The following is a 26680-nucleotide window of genomic DNA, read 5'->3' as shown; positions in this document are numbered from 1 at the left end:
GGGAGACAGAGCAGCGAGCGAAGGCGTCGGCCATTTTGTGGATGTTTCCTGTGGGACGCGGTGGTGGCAGTTGGGTCGGAAGAGTGAGCTGTTCTTCACGTCGTTTTTTTCCTGTTTGTTTTCTCGTCTTTTTGTCAGTAGAGCGCAGTTATGGGTCGCAAGAAGAAGAAGCAGTTGAAGCCATGGTGCTGGTATCCTTTGTCGGTTTGAAGTCGAGGCCAAGCGGGGGCGCCGGTTAGTGGTGACTGGCTAGGAGAGGCCTGGCTTCGGCCTATGGCGGAGAGTGGGATCTAGGCCTCGAGGTCGGTGGTTTGGTGGTTGGACTTGGATTTTGGAAGACTTGTCAGAAAGTAGGGGCCCTGGGGCGAGAGGCTTTGGCAGTTGTGGGTCGTGGGACTTCGTGACTCAGGAGGTTCTTGCTTTGGTGCGAGCGTTGACCCCCTGAGGCGCCTTGGACCCCATCACCAAGGACAGAATACCCGGAGGACTCTCCTGCCACACTCCGTTGTTTTGGTGACGATTCAACAAAGGGACTTTTCTTCGAGTATAATACGCTGATCGACTCTGGAGGATTAGGAGAGAGCTTCCGGAGTCTGTCACCCACTTTATTTTTTTGGTAGGATCTGGTTTCGTAAAGGCTTCTGTTAGTCAACCCTGATTTCGACCCCCCCCCACTTCCCCCCTTTTTATTGCGGGGGGTAGGGTGGGGAGAGCTAGCTTCCGCGTCTCGCCCTCTGGCGCCTTAATCTTCGAGAAGTAACAGGGTGGGGTTACTTATCTTTCTACCTAGCTTTCTAGGAGTGAAAAAATCCGTTTTAGGAATAAAACGTGGCGTCCACCCCCCCCCCGGAAACGTTAATAAACTACATTCCAGTTGTTTTTATTTATTGTATTGTACCTAAAAAAGCTTTGCTATAGAACTGAATTTATTTTGGTAATAGTTGAAAAATGGTTAAAGTGCTTTTAGGAAAGTCTGATTAGTGAGTTAATTCTCGGTAACGTAACTCTTCTGTGAGTTTAAATGAAACCTTTGGCAACATAAATTCGGAATTGCAGGCCACTTTATGGGTTTTTATAGGAAATGGTCAGTTTTACTCGCAGTGAACTTATTTTCAGATTGCAAATTAGTGTGAAATTCTAAATGTAAATTCTTAAAATCTGATTATTTTTATGTTCTACTTAATCCTTGAAGTTCTGTCGATATAAACTTTGTTTCTTTTTATAATAAACATTGATCCCTTGGAATTGACCTGCGTTTGTAAATGTTGAGAGATTGAACAGAAGTTAATTTCGCATAAATCTGGTAAACGTTGAAATTTGACAAAGCTGTATTGCCTACGGAGATGTGTGGTGAAGAGAGATTGTGGGCTTCCAGGACATTGAAAATTCCAAAATCAGTGGCAGGTTTATTTCTAGTTATATAATAGCAAAAGCAGAGTTTGTACAAAGTACTTTTGGTTTTAGCTGTTTCCTGTTTTTAATGTTAAGTAGTGAATAGTGTTCTCTTTAATTGCATATTTATTTTCTTTAAGTAATGTTATTGTGCTGTATTTTTGTACCTTAACAATAGTGACCAGGTATTGTAATAGAGATTTTGATGATGAGAAGATCCTTATACAGCACCAAAAAGCAAAGCATTTTAAATGCCATATATGTCATAAGAAATTGTATACAGGACCTGGCTTAGCTATTCATTGCATGCAGGTAAGGAGTTTTTTTCTCTTAATTTTACTCTCTTGTAGTTAGGAAACAACATGGAGGAAAAACCTTGAATTTCTTTTTGAGACCCAAGGGTGTTTTTTTTTGGTGGTGTTGTTGTTCATTGTAAAAGATTGGATAAGATGACCAGTTAATTTTTTTTTAAAAAAAGGTTGTTTAGCCATGGAGAACATAAACGATTGATTTTCTATGTTTAAAGGATTTTTGTTAGTATTTACGTTTAAGTTATTGATATCTTCATCTTAGGTTAGATATGTGACAGGCTGAAATCACAAAATATTTCCTCAATACTTGGGCAAGAAAACAAAGATCAGTGATTTAAGTTTTGTAGGCAATCTGACCAGTTCTACTCCTGTAAGAATTAGTACATAATTAACTGCCATTACTCTGCCTTTGAAGGATTTTACAATCTGTTGCCTGCCTGGGGCTAGGTTTAGTTCTACCATTTATTCCATGGAAGGGTAGCATTGTGTTTCATTTAAAACTTAGGTTTCTTTCATTTCTAAGTAGGGGGAGCTTTGTAATTTATACTTCTTTTTTTATTATTATTTTTTAATTTTAAAATCTTTAATTCTCACATGCGTTCCCAAACATGAACCCCCCATCCCACCTCCCTCCCCATAACATCTCTCTGGGTCATCCCTATGCACCAGCCCCAAGCATGCTGTATCCTGTGTCAGACATAGACTGGCGATTCGATTCTTACATGATAGTGTGCATGTTAGAATGCCATTCTCCCAAATCATCCCACCCTCCCCCTCTCCCTCTGAGTCCAAAAGTCCGTTATACACATCTGTGTCTTTTTTGCTGTCTTGCATACAGGGTCGTCATTGCCATCTTTCTAAATTCCATATATATGTGTTAGTATACTTATTTATACTTCTGAAGATCTAGTAAGTTTTATTTTTGAAGATCTGTTTTATTCAGCATTTCTTCTACTTTACCAGTCTAGAATTGCCTGAATTTTTGCGTAATTGGACCCTAGAGAGGCATGAGATGAAGGAATCCCCATTGGAAATTACTGTTGGTAGGAGGCAGGGAGGTAAATTAAAACAAGATTATTGCTTCCCCAAGCTTAAAAATAAGTTTTTGTAGATCTTTCTCACTTCTATCAAGCCAATCAATAATTTAAAATCTGTTCAGAAATACAAGTGCCTGCTACATCCACAATTTTCCATTGTGGCAGTCACTGGTTTTTCGTTGCTAAATCTTGTCTGACTCTCTTTGACTCCGTGAACTGTAGCCTGCCAGGTTCCTCTGTCCTTGTAATTTCTCAGGCAAAAATACCGGAGTAGGTTGCCACCTTGAACTCAGGTGTTCTTCATTGCAGGCAGATTCTTTACCGCTGAGCCATGAGGGAAACCCAGTCACTAGTTACCTGTCAGTATTTAAAAAGAAATTTTAAAATGAAAAGTTAAATTCCTCAGTCGCATTTCCATTGCTTAGTCACATGTAACTGGTGGATGACTTGTATGGTACGGATGTAGGACTTTACCATTTATGTAAGACAGCGTTGTACAATGTTTGAAGCACCGTATATATAGCAGTGAATAAAAGTCATTTTTGTGATGTTTAGATTAACATTGTGGAGGAAAACAACCTATAAATGTTTACTTAGTCTTATGCTGATACCTGATAGAGAACTAAAACTAGGTAGAGGGGAATAGTGGAGGGCCATAAAGATAGTGAAGGCCTGAATGACAAGCTGACATCTGAACAGAGATCAAAGAGGGTAAGAGAGAGATTCCAGGAAACAGCAAAGGACAAACTGTTCCATGAAGAGTATTATCCTATATTGAGGGAAGAGCAGCAATGTGCTTTATATAGGAGGTCTTGTCGACTGCTGTGTTTCTTTAAGTCTGAATGGAATGAGGGGTTTTAATTGAAGTGTAACATGCTTTGATGTACTTTGGGTCATTTTGGCTGTAAGGCTGAGGATAGACTGTAGAGTGCAGTAAGTCCGCTTTAGGAGTATTCGAGGCAAGAGATGATGGTGACAGAAGAATTTGTTGATGGGTTAGATGTGGAACGTGAGAAAGTGAGGGGTGGAGAATGATCTGAAGGTTTTTGGCTTGAGCAGTGTGAAAAATGAGTTGAATTCAGTGGTAGTTAATTGCCCCTTGGTATTTTGGTATGACTGTGGGTTCAGCCAACCACAGTTGGGAGTCAGTTGATTGAACCCACAATCAACTGAGTGCAGAAATCCACAGATAGTGGAGGGTGACTGTACTGTGCCATTTTATATAAGGGACTTGAACATCCTTGGTATGAGGCGGGTAGTCCCGGAACCAGTTCCTCCTCGATACTGAGGGATGACCATTGATGTGTAGAAAGCTGCGGGAAGAATAGGCTTACAGGGGAGAATACTATATCATCTTATGTTAATTTTGAGTATTTTAGTATTGAGATGGTCTTATTGAATATCCAGATGGAGATGGCATATAAACAGTTGAATCTGTGGGTCTACAGTTTAGAGAAGTTGGAGCTGGAGATAGAAGTTTGGGAGGATACGGTATAAGGATGGCTATTTTAAGCCATGATACTAGATGTCCTTAGGGAGTATAGATAGAAAAGAGGTGCAAGGACTCCACTTTGGGTGTCTCCTAGCATTTAGAGGTCAGATGATTAAAATAAACCAATCAAGATTGAAAACGTAGGAAAACCAAGAGACTAGTGCACTGGAAGCCAAATGAAGTGTTTCAAGGAGAGAGTTAAGTCAAAGCTAGTGGTAGGTCAAGAAGGCACGGGACGAAGATTGGTTTGATCAAAGTAGAGGTCATTGATTACTTGCCAGGAGTGCTTTCCTAGGATGAAGAAGATGAAAGGCTGATTGGAGTGCTGGCAAGAGAAAATGACAGGGAAAGGCAAGGCACTATTTCAGGGAGTTTTACTATAAGAGAAGAGCAAAGAAATACAATGAAAGCTGGAAGGAGATTAGTTGATAAACTATGGGTAATGTCTTTAATTGAAATTTTCTATTTATATATTATAGCAACCTGTGACATAGGCATGGCCGTTAAATCAGACACATGCTCTAGTTTTTATAGATAAAAGATGTTTTTCCCCCTCATCACTTAGAAGCGTAATGAAAACTAGTTACTGTGTCTGTGGATGTAGCTATATTTCTTTAAAGAACAGAGATGACTTCATGTTCATCATCAAGAAAAGTAGCATTCTGAAAAACCTGGGGGGAGAATGATTACATCATTTATTGAGTAGTTTTATTCATGGATCTTTTAATCATAATAAGATAATTTCTAAATTTGATTTGTATTTCAGTTTTTTAAATCTGAGATACTCCTCTAAGAAGAAAATACAGTTTTGTTTACCTTTCTTTTGTTCTATGAAAGAGTCTTAAAGGAAAAATGTGTTTTTGGACAGCTGTATCAAAGTCATTACCCTTACCCTATAAAAGTGGTTCTCAAACTTGAACATGCAAAGGAATCACCGTGAAGACTTACTTAGATTCATGGTTGCACTCAAGAGTTCCTGATTCAGAAGGACTCAGGTGTGCCCTGAGAATTTTGCATTTCTGATAAGCTTCCAGTTGAAGCCAATGATCTAGACAAACTACTCTGATATCCATTAACCTAAGTTAAAACATTTTGCCGAAGGAACCAAGACTGACCAGGGTTTTACCATATTGGGAGAAGTTACTCACTGAGGGTTAGAAATGTTTGATCTAGCAAAGACAATACAGTGAAAAAAGGTCCTGAATTCTCAAATGTTATACAGTAACACATCTTAAGAACTTCTTTTTGTGATCAAATACCTTCAGAGATAGTGACAGGTTCTCTGCTGTGGCAGTGTTACGCTCCTTACGTGACTCATTAGCTGTGGGTAATGCCAATTGTAAATGTCACTTTTGTGGTTTGTACATCATTGGAAATTTCACTTTATTCTGATAGTTAATATAATAAGGCTTTGTAAACATTACTTAATTCAGACTTCAAACTTCCCTGATTTGAGTAGTACTATCACTTTATTGCTAATAATTCAAACAAGATTATAAGCTACACATTGCCAAGTGCTTTTTATATACAGTGTTTTTTTTTAATCTTAAAAATAAAAATAACCTGAGAAGTTAGGTACTAAATTAGTTGAAGTAAACTGAGGCTTAGGTCAAACGATTTGCCCAAACTCTTGAAAGCTGGGGGTTGAATTCAGTCTCACTATAGAACCAGTTGTTCTTAACCTTTATACTAAACGGTCTATGAGTAATTTAAAATTCTTCTTTAAAAAATACTTTCATGAGGCACTTTTGTCTACCTAATGGAAAGCCTGTGTTTTGTTTGTATGGATTTGTTTTTTGATTTAGGTGCATAAAGAGACAATAGATGCAGTACCAAATGCAATACCTGGGAGAACAGACATAGAGTTGGAAATATATGGTATGGAAGGTATTCCAGAAAAAGATATGGATGAAAGAAGACGACTTCTTGAACAAAAAACACAAGGTAAATACTAAGATACATGCTTAATAAATAAATTTCTTAATAAAGCTTCTCTAGAGTATTATTACTATTTTCAAGTATAAATTTAATGGTCGGTATTAGATCTATTTGGGCTTCTCTGGTGGTTCAGACAGTAAAGAATCTGCCTGTGATGCAGGAGACCTGGGTTTGATCCCTGGATTGGGAAGATCCCCTGGAGGAGGGCATGGCAATTCACTCCAGTATTCTTACGTGGAGAATCCCCATGGTCAGAGGAGCCTAGCAGGCTACAGTTCACGGGGTCGCAAAGAGTCAGACACACTGAGCGACTAAGCATAGCACAGCACATTAGATCTATTCAGAATTCCACAGTTTTGAGGGTTGGTTTTTTTTTTTTTTTGTCTTAAGTTTGAAATTAATAGATTCTATTTTGTGTACATGGTATTGTTTGGATAATTTTATACATTATTTTTTTGCTCATAACTGAATTCCAGGTAGATTTAGCAAGTGTTAAGGCCTTTAAAAATGAAGGTACCTTGTTTAGATTTATGAAATCACTAGTTGTAAATTTTTAGTACTGTATTTGACTTGGTATTTGCAGCCCTCTCCTATCCAAATGATAGAATCTTCTTAGTAACGTAAGAAATGTTTTATTTTGAAAAGTATTATAGGGAGGTCAGACTGCTTTGTCATAATTTACCTTTTGGAGTGAAATAGGAAGCTTGTTTTGTAAAGTATAGCTGATTTAGGAAAATGATTTTTGCCTGCCATAGAATAGGGAGAAGATGTTAACCTTGCTTAATACAGATTGAAAAACCATTCGAAGAGTAAAGAACAGTGTTGGCTGATCTTTTTTTTTTTTTGCAAAGAAAAATCTCAAGAGCTGCTGCTGCTGCTGCTAAGTAGCTTCAGTCGTGTCCGACTCTATGCGACCCCAGGGACAGCAGCCCACCAGACTCCCCAGTCCCTGGGATTCTCCAGGCAAGAACACTGGAGTGGGTTGCCATTTCCTTCTCCAATGCATGAAAGTGAAAAGTGAAAGTGAGGTCTCTCAGTTGTGTCCGACTCCTAGCAACCCCATGGACTGCAGCCTACCAGGCTCCTCCATCCATGGGGATTTTCCAGGCAAGAGTACTGGAGTGGGTTGCCATTGCCTTCTCCTCTCAAGAGCTAGTTGCGTTGAAATAGTTTTTAAATGTTGAATGTCTTACACTTGCTTTGTTTTTCTTTTTTTTTACTCTATGGGAAAAATTAATTGAACCTTTTTTAGCAGAGAGTCAAAAAAAGAAGCAGCAAGATGATTCTGATGAGTATGACGATGATGACTCTGCAGCTTCGACTTCATTTCAACCGCAGCCTGTTCAGCCTCAGCAAGGTTATATCCCCCCAATGGCACAACCAGGACTACCACCGGTTCCAGGAGCACCAGGAATGCCTCCAGGTAGCACCTAAGGCCTCTTAACAATTTAACATTCTCAAGTCTTCATTGATACAGATTAGAAGTATTAATTTTTCCCTCTTTTTGTATGTTTTCTTTTTGGTGAAAATTCTTATTTATAGGCATACCTCCATTAATGCCAGGTGTTCCTCCTCTGATGCCAGGAATGCCACCAGTTATGCCAGGAATGCCACCTGGGTAAGAAAACTCCTTTAATTGACTTGTGATCTTTCTCAGCTTGGGTGTTTACATCAATTAAATGTTACTTTGTGGGGTTTTTTTGTGTTTTTTGCTTCTAAAAGGTATGGGCTGTATTAATTATTAAACTTATCTAATAAAGAAATCTACTAATAAATTTAAGGAATATAAATTTGCCTCTGGAGAGAATAGATTTTTGGGTTTTAGGATAAATGTAGGCAGCCATCTGCTTCAATTGCATCTGATGTAATTAAAGTAGTTGGTTGTAGATTTGAGTTTTTGAGATTCAGAACTGTCCATGACACTTTGTAGTTGTGACAGAAGCAAACTCTGTAAATGATTTGTCAAATCTTCAAGAACTAAAATGAATATGAGGTGCCCGTGCTCATCACTTTTACTTAAAAATATTGTTGGATGTGAAAGGTATACAATACACTTTCCCACTGTATTTTGAAAATCACAGTTAGATTTTGATTTTGTCATACATTTTCACAGATTGCATCATCAGAGAAAATACACCCAGTCATTTTGCGGTGAAAACATGTAAGCATCTCATTCATAATGTAATTCAGGAGGTATAAGCATAATGTCATTTTTTTGTGTGTTTAATGGTATCTATTCAGTTGACTTCAAAACTTTTCTAACCTTCCTCACTAAAAACTTCTAAAATTTGCAAACTGACACAGATCTCTTAAAGGAGGGAACTAAAAAACATCTGAGGAAATAGTAATAGACCCACATAAATCATTTTCTAATTGTGCAGCTGTTTTCCCCAAACTGCTAAAAGTTATGAGACTTAGTAGAAGGGGTGATATTTAAGAAAGAGTATATTCTTATGTGAAATTACATCCTCTATTATGGAAAGTAATTGAATTTTCTTTAACAAAACCTATATAAAGAAGTTATTCTCTTTAAGAATCCTAAATCAAAAATTCACAAAACTTACAATTTTTTAAGTGAATTGGACACTGATATTTGAAGGTGAGCTCTTCTAAGGAAAGGAAAATAAATATGGGTTATGCTTTCAAGTTCTGGTTTAGTGTTAGGAACTTTCTACATAAAAAGTAGAGACTGTGTGTTTAGTTTTGCTTATCTTTCATTTTGATGGTAGTTTATGTGTGCGCATCCCCAGAAAAAGAAATCTTCATTCTATAGAATACAGTTACTATTTTTTCTTTTTGAAAAAAATCTGACAGCTCTAAAATAGAGGGTTCTTTTTAAGGGGGGAGGTTTTTGGTTTTGTTTTCGTTTTTTAATTTGTATTCTGTGGATATATTCCAAGTGAGACAAAAAGTGATTTTGTTTTCCAGTTACACATTTTAGATAAGGCCTCTTGTTTTTAAGAAGAGTAAAATATTTGTTCTCAATAACTTTAAATGTATTAAAATATTCTTTTAACAGACACTGATTTTTTTCACCCCTATTTTACTGGTAAACCAGAGAGTTTGCTGGGGTTTAGGGGATTTATTTTGATAGGATTGTTTTAGTGTGTTGTACGTTCTTTCACCTTGATAGATTTCAATATTAGAGGTCAAATTCAAGTCTTTATTGTTGTTTCAGGCTTTTAGCTAGAATATTTTCTAATGTTTTATGCTGTTAATTAACTTTAGTTGTCTTTTGAAATTTGCTTTCTAATAGAATGATGCCAATGGGTGGAATGATGCCACCTGGACCGGGAATACCACCTCTGATGCCTGGTATGCCACCAGGTATGAAATGTTAGACACTTTTCTTTTTAATATGACATATAAAAATATGACATGTTTTATTCTTAAGTATTTCGAATAACAGATTGATGAGCGTTGGTACAATGTGATTTTTAATTTTCCATAGGTTAGTAACTTCTTTTAAAATTACTGTGAGAAATGTGTTGTTGTTTTTTTTTTTTAATAGATAGTAAAAGTAGTCTTCAAAGCAACCAGAATGAGTCACTGATCTTGTGACTTAAGAGTGGTTATATATATATATTAGGACTATTTTAGACAAGTAATGGAGACCCTTAGCACGTAACAGAAAAATCCAACCCTAAGTGGTAGATTTGGCAACTATGGTGATAACAAGAACCCATACTTGCTTAAATTTGCCGCTTTGCCAACCTTAGCTTTTGTTCCTCAGACATGTTACTCAGTAGTTCCAAGATGACTCAGACAAGAAAAGATGCTTTTATTTCTTTTACTTTATGGCAAAGTAACTTTCTAGCCTCTTAGATATCATTTGCCAGAAAAAGGTCTAATGGACCCCCTAGGTACGAGGAAGCTTGCAAATTAATTAAAATATCTTGACTTTTAGTCTATAATGTGAGGGGATGGGATTTGGTTAGCCCAGGAAATAAGTGTGCCACAGAAGTTTTCATGAGACTCTCTCGATCTGTTGCCTAGTTTTTTAATCCTAGCATGTTTGATTGGCAATCCATAACAGATTCACATGTACTCAAGTGATAGTATAAAAGGAACAGGAAAAATAAAGCAGCAACATTTGAATCATAGCTAGTGCAACCATTAATTTTGAGGCAACAACTTCACATACATTATGATCTGAGATAACTTTAGACATTTAAAGGATTAAAGAAAAATAACCTGTGTTCATTTGCTAATGGGAAGTCAGTTTTAAATTACTTTGAGGCACTTGAAAGAACGGCTTGTGGTGCATTTAGGAAAATGTATGTATTAAAGTATTTAAAGGAGTAACTTCGTTTCTGGAATAATTTTTATGAGTATATGACCTATTAATAGTTTTTATTGCAGTTTGCATTAGCGTTCTGGAAACACCTATTAGATGATTGAAATAATTCAATATGTTTGAAAATTTTATTGTATTAGTAATATCAGTAGGCCTAATTGTTGCTCTGCCTTTATACAGGTTTTCTCGTGGTATCTTAAACGTCTAAAAATTTTAAAGAGGAGCAAAGTCATATAGAAAGTTGGAGGCAGAATTGTTCCAAGTGGCAAATGCCTAGGTTCTCTGGGCCTCTTTGAGTTCAGCAGTCAAGAGTTAGTAATTTTACAGTATAGGGTTTTTTGTTTTTGTTTTTTTAATTGGCTACAAATTTTTTCTAATTCTCTGCAGGTATGCCCCCTCCTGTTCCACGTCCTGGAATTCCTCCAATGACTCAAGCACAGGCTGTTTCAGCTCCAGGTATTCTTAACAGACCACCTGCACCAACAGCAACAGTTCCAGCTCCGCAGCCTCCAGTTACTAAGCCTCTTTTCCCCAGTGCGGGACAGGTAAGGTGAAATTCTTGAAAAAGGAGTGTATTAATATTTAAAGGTAAAGTGCAGTTTACTGAAATCCTTCAGTTTGTCATAGGTTTATTTACGTATTTCCTAATCTTTTTCATATAATTTATTAACTATACTAAGGAGTGGCCTATTCTCTCCCATGGTTGCATACATTGATTTCCTCTACTCTTAAAAGATTAACTGAAACCAGAGAATAGTGTTGTATGTTGTTTTTTCATAGTAGTTAATGCTGATTACTCTTCACTTTATTAGAAATGAAAATTTAATTTCTGGAAGCTTAAATAAAAATGTTAAGAACTCCTCTTTTACATAATGAGCTCTGGGTAGAATGAAACCAAAGACAAAAAGACTGTAGCAAATTATTTTGGGGCTCTTCCTTTAATCTAGAATTGTTAAACAATGTTGCACGGTTGTAGGAAGGGCATCGTTTAATGGATTTTGACGTAGTCACACTGGTATTTCCTTCTTGTCTTTTTTTACCCCTCGCCAGAACTCAGAAGCAAAAGATTATTTTATAATGTAGTATGTATGTAATGATTGTTAACCCAGTTTCATTCTGAATTAGGCAGGTGTGTTTCAGAATTCAAAAGGTCAGGATGTATGTTATGTTCTTTATTGTTCACATTAAAATGATCCATTAGATGTTTTCTTTTTTCAACTTTTTCCTATTTGTAGTTGCTAAATTAACAAGTATTACTTTTTAAGTGCCTTTTAAAGCATGTTAACTTATGTTTTTGAGGTTGGGGGTGATCTTTTTTTTTGAGAGATGTTATTAAACTTTTGGCAAATATTGTTACTGAGAAAATTGAAGTAATGCGTCATAATTCTCAGTTTAAGGTATCAATTTTGAAATACCATAGTGCAGAACACTTTAGGTTTAGGTGGAAGAAAAAACTATGGTTAATTAGATTTATTGATAAAGAATTAAAGTTTTTTTGAAGCTCATACTGTCACTCTGTTTATTGTAAATGCATTAACTGCCTACCTCTATATATAAAACAGTTTTGATTGCATTGTATTTTGCGTTTACAAAAATGCAATCTATACTGGAAAAAAAAGTCTACCACGTGGCTTATTTTCACCCATTTGTTTGGAGACTTTTCATTGTTTCCTTTCTTTTATGCTACAGATGGGGACACCTGTAACAAGCTCAAGTACAGCTTCATCCAATTCAGAAAGTCTGTCTGCATCTTCTAAAGCTCTGTTTCCTAGCACAGCACAAGTACGCAGGAAGTTGCAGTTTAAAATTGTTAAAATGGCTTTATAACTTAACCCTTTGGACCCTACTTTAAAATGAAATCTTATCCCAAAAATATATTATTTAATTTTTTAAAAATAAAATTAATGGCTTATAAATCAATGGTATTTGAAAATTTGAACCACGTACTAATAGAAAAAAACGGACCCCAAACTCCTATGGCTCTAAAGGGTTAAAAGCATGTAAGCAGTAAGTGTATTTTAGTGGCCAATGGTTAGCTTGATGCATGAGTAAGCTATTCTGTTTTATGCTGTTTAATGCATCACATATAACATAAAGAAATTTAGTACTCTGCATTTGGTTCTAAAAATTGGCCTAATATACATTTTCAGATGCATAGTGTTAATAGAAAGTAACAAATTTATTACTGGTAACTATATACTTGAAAGCTCTACTGAACCCTTTTGTCCATCATAATCATACAGACATTGTTAATTGAGCGGACATTGTATTACTGTATACATAAAGAATACTTTTGAAGGTCATATCTTTAATGTGTCACCATTGATAATTGTTTATGGTAGACTTAGTAACTGAAATTTATGCCAACATTTTTTTGTTTTCTATAATTTGACTTTTTTTTACTTTTTGTTTGGTAGATCAATTTTAAAAAAATAATTTAGAGTAATGAAAATTGAACATATGCTATTTCATGATACAATACAGTATTTTATCAATTAGGAATAATACAAAGCTTTGTAAATTAAGTAATTTTTGGTGAGGAGACATGCTGTCTGAGAAATTACATAAGCAGTCTTGTTTCTTGTTTCCCCTGCTGTGTTTTGGATGTGTTTTGATTCAGCATCTTCTAATATTATATGTTATCTTAAATTTTGTGGATTGATCATGATGCTAACTTAGTTTTCATTTAAATTTTTGTCCCTTATTGAATGTTAGTGTATTGTTTTTTAAATTGGTAGTAAATAAATTCAGTTTTGAGGTTTTATTGATGAAAGATTGTTTTACAGGCTCAGGCAGCTGTCCAGGGACCTGTTGGTACAGATTTCAAGCCCTTAAATAGTACCCCTGCAACAACTACAGAACCACCAAAGCCTACATTCCCTGCATATACACAGTCTACAGCTTCAACCACTAGTACAACAAATAGCACTGCAGCTAAACCAGCAGCTTCCATAACAAGTAAGCCTGCTACACTTACCACAACCAGTGCAACCAGTAAGTTGATCCATCCAGATGAGGATATATCGCTGGTAAGTCGTTCACAATTTTTTACTAGCAGAGTTTGATTGAGTACTATTGTAGCAACTTGTTCATTTGAAAAAGTTTTAATTTGTGTACCGATGGTCTTACAATCTGATTGAATGTCAAGTAATTTTTGCCATTCAAATTTTTATTTTTACCATTCTAACTTCACAAAATGAGGTGAATATTGCATATTTTGATCTTAGATCCATTCCCCCTCCCCTAACACTGTGTCTAAAAGAAGGTAGCGAGTTAGGTTCTTACTCTTAAAAATTAGTTTAGTTGGACATAAACTTGTAAATGAATTGAAGAAGCAGTTAAGTGTGAGATAGACTCTACAGACTGCTTACTGTACATACACCTTCTTCATTATGGTTTCTTGCTGAAGCAATTTATAATTCCTGGTAAGTTGTTCAAACATACTTCAAATGTAAAAATAGGTGATGTTTTCTTAAGGCATCGGGGTTTCAAGTAGTTGGATTGATTTGTGTTGTGAAAATAATTGGAATGTAAGAGTATATTTAAAAATGAGTATAATGACTTTAGATTCTTGCCTTCATGCTTAACAACTCAATGTGTTCATATGTTTCACATCTCACATATTTTTATTTCTAGGAAGAGAGAAGAGCACAGTTACCTAAATATCAACGTAATCTTCCTCGACCAGGACAGGCTCCCATTGGTAATCCACCTGTTGGACCAATTGGAGGTATGATGCCGCCGCAGCCAGGCATCCCACAGCAACAAGGAATGAGACCCCCAATGCCACCTCACGGTATTACTCTTTTTTACGTTTTTTTATTTAGTGCTTTTCTGAGTATAAAACAAATTATATGCAAAATACATTACATTTAAAAGTACGGTGCACAGACTGAATCTATCTTTTTGTGTTTTAAATGTGTTTTTTAGGTCAGTATGGTGGTCATCATCAAGGCATGCCAGGTTACCTTCCTGGTGCTATGCCACCATATGGGCAGGGACCGCCAATGGTGCCCCCTTACCAAGGTGGGCCTCCTCGACCTCCGATGGGAATGAGACCTCCTGTAATGTCACAAGGTGGCCGTTACTGATCTTACTTCATCCAGTCTAATAGGTTTGGAGATTAAACCTTTTCTCAACTTGTGCTGTTTATATAGCCAAGCTTCCGTCAATAAGGCATCATTGTGACTTTAACAAAAACATTATCTTCCCACATACCAGGAACTATTGGACATTTATTTTACATGGGAAAATTTATTTGGAATAATAAAGCAGGAACTTTTCCTGAAGTTGCAATTTATACTGTATGGCTTCTTTTTCATGTTTCATCTAGGTTTTTAGAAGTGAAGTATAGTAAATTTGGTTCGTTATATTGTGAAGGCGCTGGAATTACATGAACATACCACCTTAATAAAGGCAAGTTCTGTAAGCTTACATTGCTATTTGTAAAGTTATGCCTTCACAGCATTTCAGATGCTGTTGGACTTCATGTCCCCAACCTAGCTTGGTGAGGGCTGTAACTGTCTTCAAGTACCTGTACATTGGAAGTCTGAATGTGTAACAATATTTAATGTATTTAGAGTTCCTCATGTTGCAGGGTTTAAGAAATCTGACCCTCCAAGGTCATGTGACTTTTCTGTACTGTTAAACTTCATTGTAATAAAATGAGAGAAAAATTTATGCCTTTTTATTCATAACCCAGCTGTGGACCACTGCCTGAAAGGTTTGTACAAATGCATGCCAGAGTAGATGTCCACATAATAAAAATTCGTAGTTACCAATGCAATTTTGATATATCATTGGATTCTGTCATTGAATTGTAGGTTGTTCGTTAGCTGCATGTTTTTAACTGGACAGTATATGTGGAATTGTATGTTAATCCTTCAGTTGACAAAAGACTTAGAGATATATATATATGGGTCATTATATGAGTATGAAATCTTTATATTGTGTCACCTTTCTACCCCCTTGGTGTCAGTACATGTTAGATATCATAAAGACTTACAATGTAAATCCTGATATTCCCTTCTTCCTGCTGCTGATGTTTAGAGCCTAGTGCCAGACCCATTCATTTCCTTTTGATTATATTTGAAACTGCGGTACTGAGTGGACCTCAGAAGCTTTTCAGGTGCAAAATTCTAGAAGCTTAGGTGCATGCAGTAATAGCCTTTTGTGCTGTTAATGACTGGTATGTATTCTAAGTGTAATTATGAGAATCTAAATGTGCATCTGTTAAGATGGTTAACAGATGGATTTGAAATTTTTTACTATGTTCCTGGAAGATTTCATTATTTCTTTGATTAAATGGCTGCCTTCTGTTACTAAGCCTAAATGGCTTTTTTGCTGTTAACCTTTTCATCCTTGGAAATTTGAATGTTAAAACTGTTCTATGGAGAACTTTTCTGTAGAGATGACTGCTATTATTCAGTGTCTTGTGTTGCAAGTCTCATAATAATAGCTTGTTGACCACTTTTTTGGCATCTATTTTTAAATCTTTTTTAGAATACTTTTATGATTATTTAAGTGTCAAATGACCTGTACAAAGTATAATTATTATGAACTCAAGTTTAGTTTTCCTCGATATAAAATTAAGACGGGCAAGGAAATAACATTTCTCTATAACCTTACGTGGAGGTGTAGGTATCAGACAGAATCTGAAGTTTTGTTTTAAAAAAAAAAGTTTAACCATGTAACAAAATACTAAAGGATGTTTTAATTATCATAAAAGAGTCTGTATATAAACGACAAGTGAAGTCATTGATTTAAAGAAAACACAAAGTATTACAAAGCTGAGTGCCATTTGTTTCGCTCCAGTGGTGGTGTAGCTCCTGTGCTATTTATCACCAGGAAAGCATTTCTTTCTCTACCCCCTTTCTTAACCAGCGCCTGTGTACCTAGATAATTTTGGAATTATCATATACTTCTTAGATTTAGCAGTAGGACTATCATAGTGGCAAAGAAAGACCTCTGTTGAGAATCTTTAAGGTCAAAATGGCATAATTTAAATTTAGAATTATTAAATAGGAAATGTTTTCCCAAATCAAATGTCTCCCAAGCATTTCATGTACAGGGTTATCAACAAACCAGGAATGGATGATAGCAATAGGGCAGAGGGGCAGGAAGAGGGTAAAAATGGATTAGTAATGTTTCAAAATTTTGCAAAGCTTCATTTGCATTTAATGCAAAGAAAACCAATATATTGAGATTGCTTTCTGAGATCCATAAGGAGAAAACACTGCTACTTTTGAATAAAGGGTAGAATTCTAATTAGAAGTTATTTTAATGTTATGCACAGCACTTAGGCACATCATCTCTTGTGTTTGTATATGTATGGCTCAGATGGTACCCATTTGGTATATTTAATGTGTAATTTGTGCATGCATCAGAGCATAATAAGCTTCTAGAACATACCTTTTACCTAACTGCTTCTGGGGTCCATATTATGGTTCAGTAATGAATGGAACAACTTATGTTGAAGCAATTTTAACTCTTTGACTTAACTTTCTTAAATAATGGATGGAGTTCAGCTTAAGTAAACTTCATCTGCCCTCACAGAAGACAGCTTTGGGGACCCCATTATATACAAGCACGCATTGTGATTAACATAATTTAGGACGTTGTCAGATTAATGAGACTGCCAGCTTTGGCTCTAGCATACATCCATTGTCACCACTTGAAAAAAAAGAACCATCATTTTTGTCTGGCACTAGTTTCTATTATGTAGCTTTTACTACTGTATGACAGTAACAAGGCCAGCAGGTGAGGATCAACTTTTGAGTGACTGCTGGAATATCATTTGACTTGAATACTTACTGTCTTAGCAATCTTTCACACATTTATCAATTAGAAATGGGGTAAATATTCTTTGAGCCCTCCTATTCCACTGATCAAGTTACATAATTGAACTCAGTTTAATTAAATTTAGTTATTTGTGGGGGTGGGGGAGAGTCCCAGTAAAAGTATGGACTCGGAATTACAGTGGACAATAGGTTTTTTTTTTTAAAGAGCTACTCCTTTTTTCCTATGCTTGCTTGATCATTGGGATTTTTTTTAATGCATGTCTTTTAAATTAATTGGGTAATGTTTTTCTAAAATTAAAATTTTCTTCTTCCTATAGCCCTGCCATAGGACAGGCTGAGGCTGAGTCTCAGTGTTGCCCTGTTCAGTCTGAGGCAAGTGGGATTTATTTTATTCCTTATAGGGGCTTTCACAGCTTTATGGCTGTTGGATATTCATGTCCCCAAACTTGCAGCAAGTTTGGTGAAGGCCCCTAAATTTAATTAAATTTAGGGTTTTTATACTCTTTTGGCAGAGAAGGCTCTATATTAATATTCACGTTTGACTGTGGTGTTAAAATATTTGACATGTAATTTGTGTTACATAATTCTTAACAGCCTCAGTAAAGCTGGTATTACTTATATGAACTTTAGTAAATTGACAAAATTTGACATTCTTGATTTGGAGGCCTGATATGTTTCATTCAAATTTTCCCTTTCACTTTTTAGGAAAATCTGACTGGTTATTTTCTTCTCAAACTGTTAAATTTAACCTCAAGGATAAGTTTAATCATTAGACATGCCACTGGATAGTGAAATCTGCTTTTTTAATCCCAAAGTTATGCATTGAAGGTTGAAAGGCCATCTGGAAATACTTGTGATTTTTAATATATATAAATCTCACCACATTAGAGCAAATGTTAATGTAGAGCCCTGTGAAAAGTGGGAAGATGGTGTGTATGTGTGGTATGTATGCGTATACACTACACATTTGGTATAAAAAACATTTGGGTATTACGACTTACAGTATGGCTGGATTATTTTCAAGCAGTCAAACTGAAATTGTATCACATAGCAAAGTTAGTATATTGAACTGTGGTTTTGGAATGACTATTGTGAGTTTCATTTTTATCTTTACTGAGCAATATTTGATGCAATATGCACACATGAAAAGCATCTATGTATGTTTCCAACCAAAAATTGGTTTGATTTGGTTAAGAAAAGTATTTACGTGTATATGTTGTAGGGGGCAAGTAAATGGGGAACTGGAAGAGAGGCCAAATCATTAACTTGGATTACTTTTGTACCTTCCTGTGTTAAAGCCATCATTCTATGCAGATAGCATTTTCCTCTGACAGTAACAGTTAACGTATTAGCAAACTCAGGCTTGTGTTTCTATGTGGTTTTAATTCTTGGAAGCGTAAAGAAAGACATTCAGTGAATTCCAGATTTTCACATCTGTAACTAGAACGTATGCTTTTCTCTGTAACTGAATCATGGAAAGAAGATAACAATGTTTGAAAAAAGAATATGTCACCACAGAAAAATTCCATTGGAATATTTTACTCCCTGTTCAGTAATTGCACCTTTTAAGACTCCTTAGTTGGAGGTGCTTTCTGTTACAGCCACCATTGCCCCAATATATTGAAGTATTCAAGAGTGAAGTTGCTTGTCCCAATTCTAATAGTGATCATTGAAATAATTATAATTGGAATATACTCTTAAACATTTGAGTGCTGGGGTGGGAGGGATTTTCTAAGGGTGACAATTTATTGAAGGTGATAAGATGTAGATCCTTTGAACTGTGTAGTTCTGTGATTCAGACAAATAACAATTTTAAGAATTACTTAACTTTCAGGTGTCTATCATGTCCACTGGTAAAACTTGGTAAATTACGGAAAGGAAATGTTGAAGTCACTTACATTCTGAGATAAAATTTTGTTTAAACTGACACTTGTGTTGGTTATGAGATTTTTTTTTAAGTAGGAAACATGTAACCTAAAATTTGTATAAATCAGGTATGTCTTTTTTTTAAGGTGGTATTTATCTACCATATTGAATAACTTTTGTATGTTATTCCAAAATGAAACTGGTTCTCTCTTACTCTTTTATGGAAGTCTTCTAAAAGAAAGGATTCATTATGAGACTATTGACTATAAGGCAGAGTTTTGTAAGTAAACATTCTCCCAATTATACTTCTGCTTGCAATCCTCATGATTTGAATATTAGTGTAGGTTACTCCTCTCTTAACCTTCTTTCTCAATATTTTATTTTCTGTTAACTGAATCATTTTAATAAATAACCATTTGTTTTTATAGCATATAAATCATCTAACATTTCTGTGTGATTTCTTGGCAAAATAAGCAACTACCTATAGTGTTACACACATATTGGATATTCACAATTTTGTGGTTAAAATATCTCCAATATTTCCAGGTGTTTTCGTGTTTTTATTTGGCATTGTGTTGGAAAATACAGTTTTTAAAAGAAACTAGATTCTTCGTAAGGTTGGAGAAGAACTGCTTTTTTATAAGCATTGTTTTCCCTGACCTTTTGCATAGTAATTTGGCCATAAAAGGAAAAGCCTTTCATTTTCTTCCCAACTCAAAAAAGAATAGTGTGAAACTTACTAGTTTGAAATTATTGAACCCTCTCTCTTTAAACTTAATTAATCTCATGTAATCTCAGGGGAAATTATACTAGTCAGGATGTAGAAGTCATTTTAGGGTAGAAATTGGAGACCCAAAGTCAATCTTCACTGAAGCTAGTTTGAACTATTTATTTCTATTTGACGCAAATTGAACATAGTATTGTAAATGAAGACTGGTTCATAGTTAGGTTCTTTAGAAGGCAAATAATCACCAGCTTTCTTATGAAAATGTTTGTATATTGTAATTTCTGTCAAATTAACTGCAGAGAAAATACATGTGAGTAAGCTGTTCGAACAATTGATACTTGGATCCCAGCCATTAATTCCAAATATTGTAGTGCTATGTAAAGTTGTGATGCAGCACAGCTTCAGTAATGTGCTGTGTTGGGTCAGGGGTTTTTGTAATGCTTTGTGTGTAAATGGGGAAGTTCTTTATTGGAATTTTCCAGGCCTTTTGGCATTCTTACTGTGTCTGGGTTTTGTTTTTTAACCATTATTATAGTTAAGAATTGTATGTTTTGGTTTAATTGTATGTTCAGTTTTGGTTTAAATATAAAGAACTGGCAGTGAAATTCATTGATGCCCAACTTGGATAAAAATGAACAATGTTGTTTACCCAGCTTACTACACACAAACCAGTAGTGATTATTTGGGAGAAGCCATTGTATAGTGTTATTGACTTTTTTAAGAACCATAAATATAACGAAAAGTGACAGCATTCTGGCCTTGGTTTACATTCATTATGAAAGGTTTCACCAAATCATTTATTACATTGTACCTTGTTAACATTTTATTCATGAATAGTTTGGTGGTCAGTCAAAGATGAAAATAAACAAGATTTGCTGCATCATTTCCCTGTTTCTATTAATAAAGCAAGGCTGCTTAAGTACCCAAGTGGACCAAGGAAAGAGTAAAGTTTCTGGAAGTTTGAGTTAGAAAGTGAGACATTTTAGTTATTGAACAGAGCCTTCCCTTTCAGTTACTAGCTTGTTTACTATACTTGTAGGAGAAGCAATAGAATTTACTTTTCTGCCCGGGTTCTTAAAATTGAAAATCTTCAGTATAAGGAAATGAAGTCAAGTATTTTAAAAGTTGAATCTTAAAATATTCAAGTTTACCCTTTTAGAGTAACCCGTGTTTTCATAGTACACATACCAAAATAGTTTATTAAAATTGAGATGTATCCAAGAGATATACAGTATTACTAACTCATTCTCGTAAGATCACTCTAAATTTAATAGCCAAAATAAGGGAATTTTTTAAGACTTAGGGAAAAAAATTTAATTATTAATGTCAGACTCTGAGGAAATTTTATGCGCATTGACTTTTTAAACTGAATTGAACTCCTCAGTTTAATACAATTTGTGTTTTTGTTAACTAGCAGCAGAATTTCAGCATTTGCTACTTACTGGTAGAGAAGAAAAATCCCACAGCCCTGCCAGTACAGGTTAGTTTAATCTGTAAGTACCTGATGTTCCTATTTTTTTTGAAACATATCCATATAACCCACACAAGGAAGAAAGCTGTGCAGTTATTAAATGTGAGTATGATAATAGAGATCCATTGGACACTTTCACACACACATTATTTGGGCCAAAGTAGCTCTAGGTTTGATCACCTTAGTTGTAATAAAGGTGTGATACTGCTCCTTTATTATCTGGTTATGATTGAACCAAAATAGATGAGTTGTACATAGGAGGAAGACTGTGGAAGTTTCAATTGGCTGTATGCTCATGTTGGTATATAGAGTGCAGGTGTTTGACTTCAGGGTCTCCTACTTAAGCCACTCCTGTGGTGGAACTCATACTTTTTAAACTTTTTACAATATGAATCAACAGACAAAAAAGTCATGTTTCCTCACCTCTAGCAGTGATAAATGACATGCAATCATAAGCTAGAAAATTTTTTTCATACCTTTTTTGATCTTACATGTTTTTAGCAACTTTTGCTGTAATTAAGTACTGATTTTGTTCATGTTTTTTGGTACACTATAACTTACTCTGTTGGTGCACCACCACTGTGGGTTCATTTTATTTTGAACTAAGCAATATTTTAATTACCAAATGAACGCTGACTATCAAGAATTCTAGACAGGTTTCTTTGTGTATTCCTTTTGAGGGGCAGTGAGGACATAACCTTGTTATGAAAGTTATATTAAAGTTTTTGTTAGTTTCATTAGTTCTACTAGGATTCATTGTCGACTTGAACCATCCTTCAAATATTTCCTTTAAGCTGTAAATATGCTTTTATGTTGATAAAAATTTTCAATACCGAGGAGAGAAGAAGAAAGTGTACAATTTAGTTTACACAAGCCTGAACAATTCTCCAGTCTGTATGGCTTCCTTACCTAAGTGTAAAGTTGTGTAATATGGGACAGTCTGTTCATAAAACTAGCTGATCTTTTATTCCTATTAAACTGGGATGGTGATGAGCCACTGAAAACAGATCATCTCAATGTTAATATGGAAGTCATGTTTTCAGTTAAGTGTTCTAATGACCTTGATTTATCAACTGATAATATTTTTTATAAGATACTAGCTTGGTTTTTTTTATATAAAATTGCCTAAGGGCTTAAGTTTCATTGCCTTTCACAGTTTAATCTGTATAAGAAATGTAGATACAGTGGAAATGGTTTTCCTTAAAACCATCTCTTTAAAGCTGCTTTGCTGGTGAGTACTTACTATATTTTATACTTCGTATATTACTATTTTTCTAAAGTTGGACACTTTGATGCAGTGTCTTGAGTTTCCGTGTTCTTCAGCTATTATCTGAATCAACTCCTCACAGTTCCTAATAATTAGGGCTCACTTTTTTTCTGACCTTCACTTACTAGACTATAACGTCAGAAACTTTTAACATGTAAATTATTTCCTTTTGGTGAGATAGGAAAAATGTTTTTGCTCAAAACTAACATTTAAGGAAAGTCTTTTACAGATGTTTTTGTAGTTGACAGAAATTTTCTTTCTCAGTGCTTTTGATTGCCATTTTACATAGGTATAAAATTTAAAGACCAGAATTTCTGTCTGTCTAGCAATTCCTGAGCAGTTAGTTAACTGAGAGTAGAGAAGAAAAGTTTGCCCAAAATGGTCGTGCAGACTAATTGCTTACAGAGAAGCCTGTGAGTGAAGCTTGAAAATTTCAAATGTACTCTTAAATCATTCTAACCTTGCATGAAAAGCTTTGGTTGGAATACTGATTTCTGGGACTGTGTATACCAGTGGAAATTAGCTTGAGTATATTTCTAATTACTTGATCCCTGTTTAATCATTTTATCACGTGGATTTTTTCCCCCCTTTAGCTTTTAGTCACATCCTAGCTGATGTCAATATACGCTAAGGATGTTTTCAGATTGTTTTTCCTGCTGTGATCTATGTAAGTCAGTAATAAAGAGGCAACTCTTACTTTTTAGTATGAAGAGTGATCATCTTCTAAAACCTGAAAATTGATATCTGAGTATGTGATAATGGTGATGTATTGTTCTAGATAAGCACTAAACAAAGTGTGGACCCTCAATTGATGTCTTTAAGATTTAAAGTGAAGTATATTTCTAAGGAACTCTGTCCTTTCCTAGCAAGGATAAGGAGACGCTGAAAATTCGGTAAGTATGTAACTTTAAATGCATGTAATATTTGGATAAATAGCTAAATTTCCATGGTTTAAGGTAATATCTAGAAATGAACAAGAATTATTGAATATCCTTTGCGACTTAATGTGTCTAGCATTTTTACAAGTTTGTGTGCACACTGATTAAATTGAAAGGTACCTTACTCCTTTGTCTCATTTGTTTTTATTTTTATGGTGCTTTACTAATTTCATATTTCGAACTTTTTTCAGAGTAGAAATAAGTGGCGGGTAAAGAATATCTTCAAGGAAGAATTATTTAAATGTCCCCATCCTAAAACCCAGTGATGACCTTCTGTTTACCTTAAGGCTTCTGTTCTTTCAGTTCCAGTTAGATCTGACAGATAATAGGCAACTGATCAAAAATGGGAATGAAATCTTTGTGCTCTTTCTGGAGTATTGTGGGAATCATTGTATAATAGTAAAATATTACTTAAGGCAACAGTGGATTTTCAGGGAAGCAGTGTTTTATAAATTAAGAGAGAAAGGTGGTGAGATTTTGGAATCTCTGCTCCCTGGTACACCATTGCTGTTAATAAAAAGAGGGTATATGGAGGTTCAAGTGAAAACATTGAATTGCTACAGCAGGGAAGGTGATTTACATCTGAACACTATGTCTGCTTCTTTCCAAAGTGATACAGCATTTTGTGAGATGGTACAAGATCTCAGAGGGGTGGGGAGAACAGGTGGGTTCCCTCCATTCTGTCTCCAGGCTTCACTCCAGCATTGTACTGGCAAGGAGGGAAGTGAAGAAGAGCAAGTCATACAAGGGATATAATGGTAAGAAGAACCTAAACAGAACAAACAAAAGGAGGCTAAATGCTAGTCCATGTATATATGTATATGATTAAATGGTCTAGCTAAACAACTTTTGACTGGTAGCTTTTGAATGTAAGTAAACGAACTTACTGATTTAAAAGTTGTAATTAAATACTAGCTTAGAATTTTTACTGACTTTTAAAACTAATGAAAAAAGAAAGACGCAAGCAATTAACACTAGGATTTGTGGGGCAGGGGGAGGTGGGTGGGTATTTTTAAAGTAAAGCTTTCTTGCATAAGTAATAGTGCACTTTGTCACCTTGACATACCACTTGGAAGCTAGAGCATAAGAAAAATGAAATGGATGACCATATTTATAGTGTTCATATTAAATTTTAGCCTAATGGTAGGGTTTGGATGGAAGACATGTTCCCAGATGTTTGTTCGTGTGTGGAACCATATAATTGGAGCTCACAAGAAGCCTGAAGCCTTGTTTTTTTTTCTCCCCTCTTGAGTTCGTCTGGAAGTGTTTGCAAGGCTTTGAAAAAGCCAGAACTACCATTTGAAAAATGGTGCTTTATTTCCATATCTGAAACAAGTTTTGGGTTGGATCTTCATTTAAAGGTGGAAGGATTTTTGCTTCTGCATTATTAAAAGCAAATGTCTTTTTATTGCAAGGTAATGATTGACAACATTTGAGTGTCTGTTGTTCACAAAGATTAATAAAATTTTACATTTCTTAATTAATGATACTTGTCTGAGCCCTATTTATTAAGTTGTATCCAGAACAGATTATACTGAGAATGAATTATACACATCAGCTGTCCTGAACAGGTTTCGGTGTGCCTTGGGAAGTGGAATCCACAGTTACTAAATATGGAATGTTTATTGGAAGAAAATGGTAAATAAGTTAATACTGTGGGTATGGAGTAATTGGTGGTGGTTAGGTTGAACAAGTAGATGGAGCCAGAAGTAGCATAGTGGTTTAGGCTATAAGCATAAAGTTAAACCTTGCAGTCCCATCCATCTTCATCATTTAGTAGTAGCTAACTTGACCTTGAGCAAGTTAGCTTCTTGAAAGTGATGGTAATAATTTGCCTAGGCTTGTGAGAAAAAGTTACTGTAACATAACTTAGCCATGTCTACCAGACCAGTGGAAATGGCAGTTAGGGTCTAGGTATAGGCAGTTATTGAAAACCTTAAGCTTAAGTAAATGCTTATGAATGCCTATTATATGCTTGGATACTCGCCTGTAGACAGGAGATAACATCCCAAAAGGGACCTTGGAGCTTAGGGTTTAGGAAGCCAGCCCTTGCAAAAAAGTTTTGGGTGAGTGTTACAGGCGAAAGGAACAATAGGTGCAGAAACATGGGAAAAAGCCTCTTGGAGGAACAAAAGTGAAGTGCGAGTGGTGGGTTGGAAGGGTGGAGACTGGAGAAGTAGGTAGGCCAATCACAGATCATGGTTTGAATTTTAGTCTAGTGCAAGTCATTGAAAGACTTTGAGCTGGTGAGTAGTATGTATGACTTTTAAAATCCCATTCTAAGGTGTTGGGGGGTGGGGTTGACATTATAGGGACTAGGTAGAAGGCAAGAACCTGGCTCTAAACAGAACTCTAAAGATAACTGAAGTTACGAATTGCTATGGCTGGATAGTCACTGAAGAAGTTAGATTATGCCGAGCCTAAGCACAGAAGAATTAAGGTTGGATAGTTAACATGGTTTAGCCCACACCTGACCTTTATTTAGGAAATACTGAGGATCTATAAGGCGTTGAGAAAACTTCGTTGTCTTGGTTTTAAGGATAAATGCTAATACAAGAAAGTGGAAATGCCCTCTGAGGAAGTTTGCTGCTAAGTAGCTTCAGTTGTGTCCAACTCTGAGACCCCATAGACGGCAGTCCACCAGGCTCCCCCGTCCCTGGGATTCTCCAGGCAAGAACACAAGTGGGTTGCCATTTCCTTCTCCAATGCATAAAAATGAAAGTGAAGTCGCTCAGTCGTGTCAGACTCCTAGCGACCCCGTGGACTGCAGCCTACCAGGCTCCTCCGTTCATGGGATTTGCCAGGCAAGAATACTGGAGTGGGGGTAATTCCACCTGCCTGGGAAAGAGGTAGCATTTGAGCTAGGTCTTGAAGAATTGTGGGTTTGGGCAAAGTAAGTATTAGGGGAATGCCTGGAAAATATATATCAATATAAGAGGAATGTGAGTAAAAGTTGTAGAGAATGAGATAAAAGTAATTTGAGATAAACATTAAGGTTGCTGAATGCCATGTTAGGGATATGCATTCTCCTAGGAATTGAAGTGCGTTTGTTCATTACTGATGAGAGCTGTGGTTCTGGACTGCTGTTGAGAAGCAACTTTACTCCCAGATCACCAGACGCTGCCACCATTTTTCCATTGCTGC

The 26680-nt window shown here is 35.7% G+C and overlaps 1 protein-coding gene across 7 annotated transcripts; it reads left to right on the top strand.

Moving 5' to 3' along the window:
- On the top strand, window positions 1–23661 carry ZNF207 (zinc finger protein 207). Of its 7 annotated transcripts, none has more exons than XM_005693223.3 (12): window positions 1–191; window positions 1578–1704; window positions 6038–6176; window positions 7426–7593; window positions 7713–7788; window positions 8284–8331; window positions 9427–9497; window positions 10855–11012; window positions 12157–12249; window positions 13254–13496; window positions 14104–14263; window positions 14398–23661. In XM_005693223.3, exons 1-12 carry the CDS (start codon window positions 151–153, stop codon window positions 14556–14558), a joined length of 1485 nt encoding a protein of 494 aa, XP_005693280.1. In that variant the 5' UTR covers window positions 1–150; the 3' UTR covers window positions 14559–23661. The 7 variants fall into 7 exon arrangements, with proteins under 7 accessions (XP_005693280.1, XP_005693279.1, XP_005693281.1 ...); XM_005693222.3 differs by having other exon boundaries at window positions 7423–7593; XM_005693224.3 differs by lacking the exon at window positions 8284–8331 and having other exon boundaries at window positions 7423–7593.

This window comes from Capra hircus, chromosome 19, assembly GCF_001704415.2.
Source record: "Capra hircus breed San Clemente chromosome 19, ASM170441v1, whole genome shotgun sequence".
NCBI classification, from domain to species: Eukaryota; Metazoa; Chordata; class Mammalia; order Artiodactyla; family Bovidae; genus Capra; species Capra hircus.
The sequence above is the reverse complement of the archived record's forward strand: the minus strand, read 5'-3'. Positions and strand labels throughout refer to the sequence as shown.

Bases quoted from the DNA above. Each gene is read 5' to 3' on its own strand.
- ZNF207 (XM_005693222.3), top strand. From the start codon at position 151: ATGGGTCGCAAGAAGAAGAAGCAGTTGAAGCCATGGTGCTG. The intron at 7,789-8,283 runs GTAAGAAAACTC...ACATTTTCACAG, and splicing joins ATGCCAGGAATGCCACCTGG to ATTGCATCATCAGAGAAAAT. The intron at 11,013-12,156 runs GTAAGGTGAAAT...TTTATGCTACAG, and splicing joins TTTTCCCCAGTGCGGGACAG to ATGGGGACACCTGTAACAAG.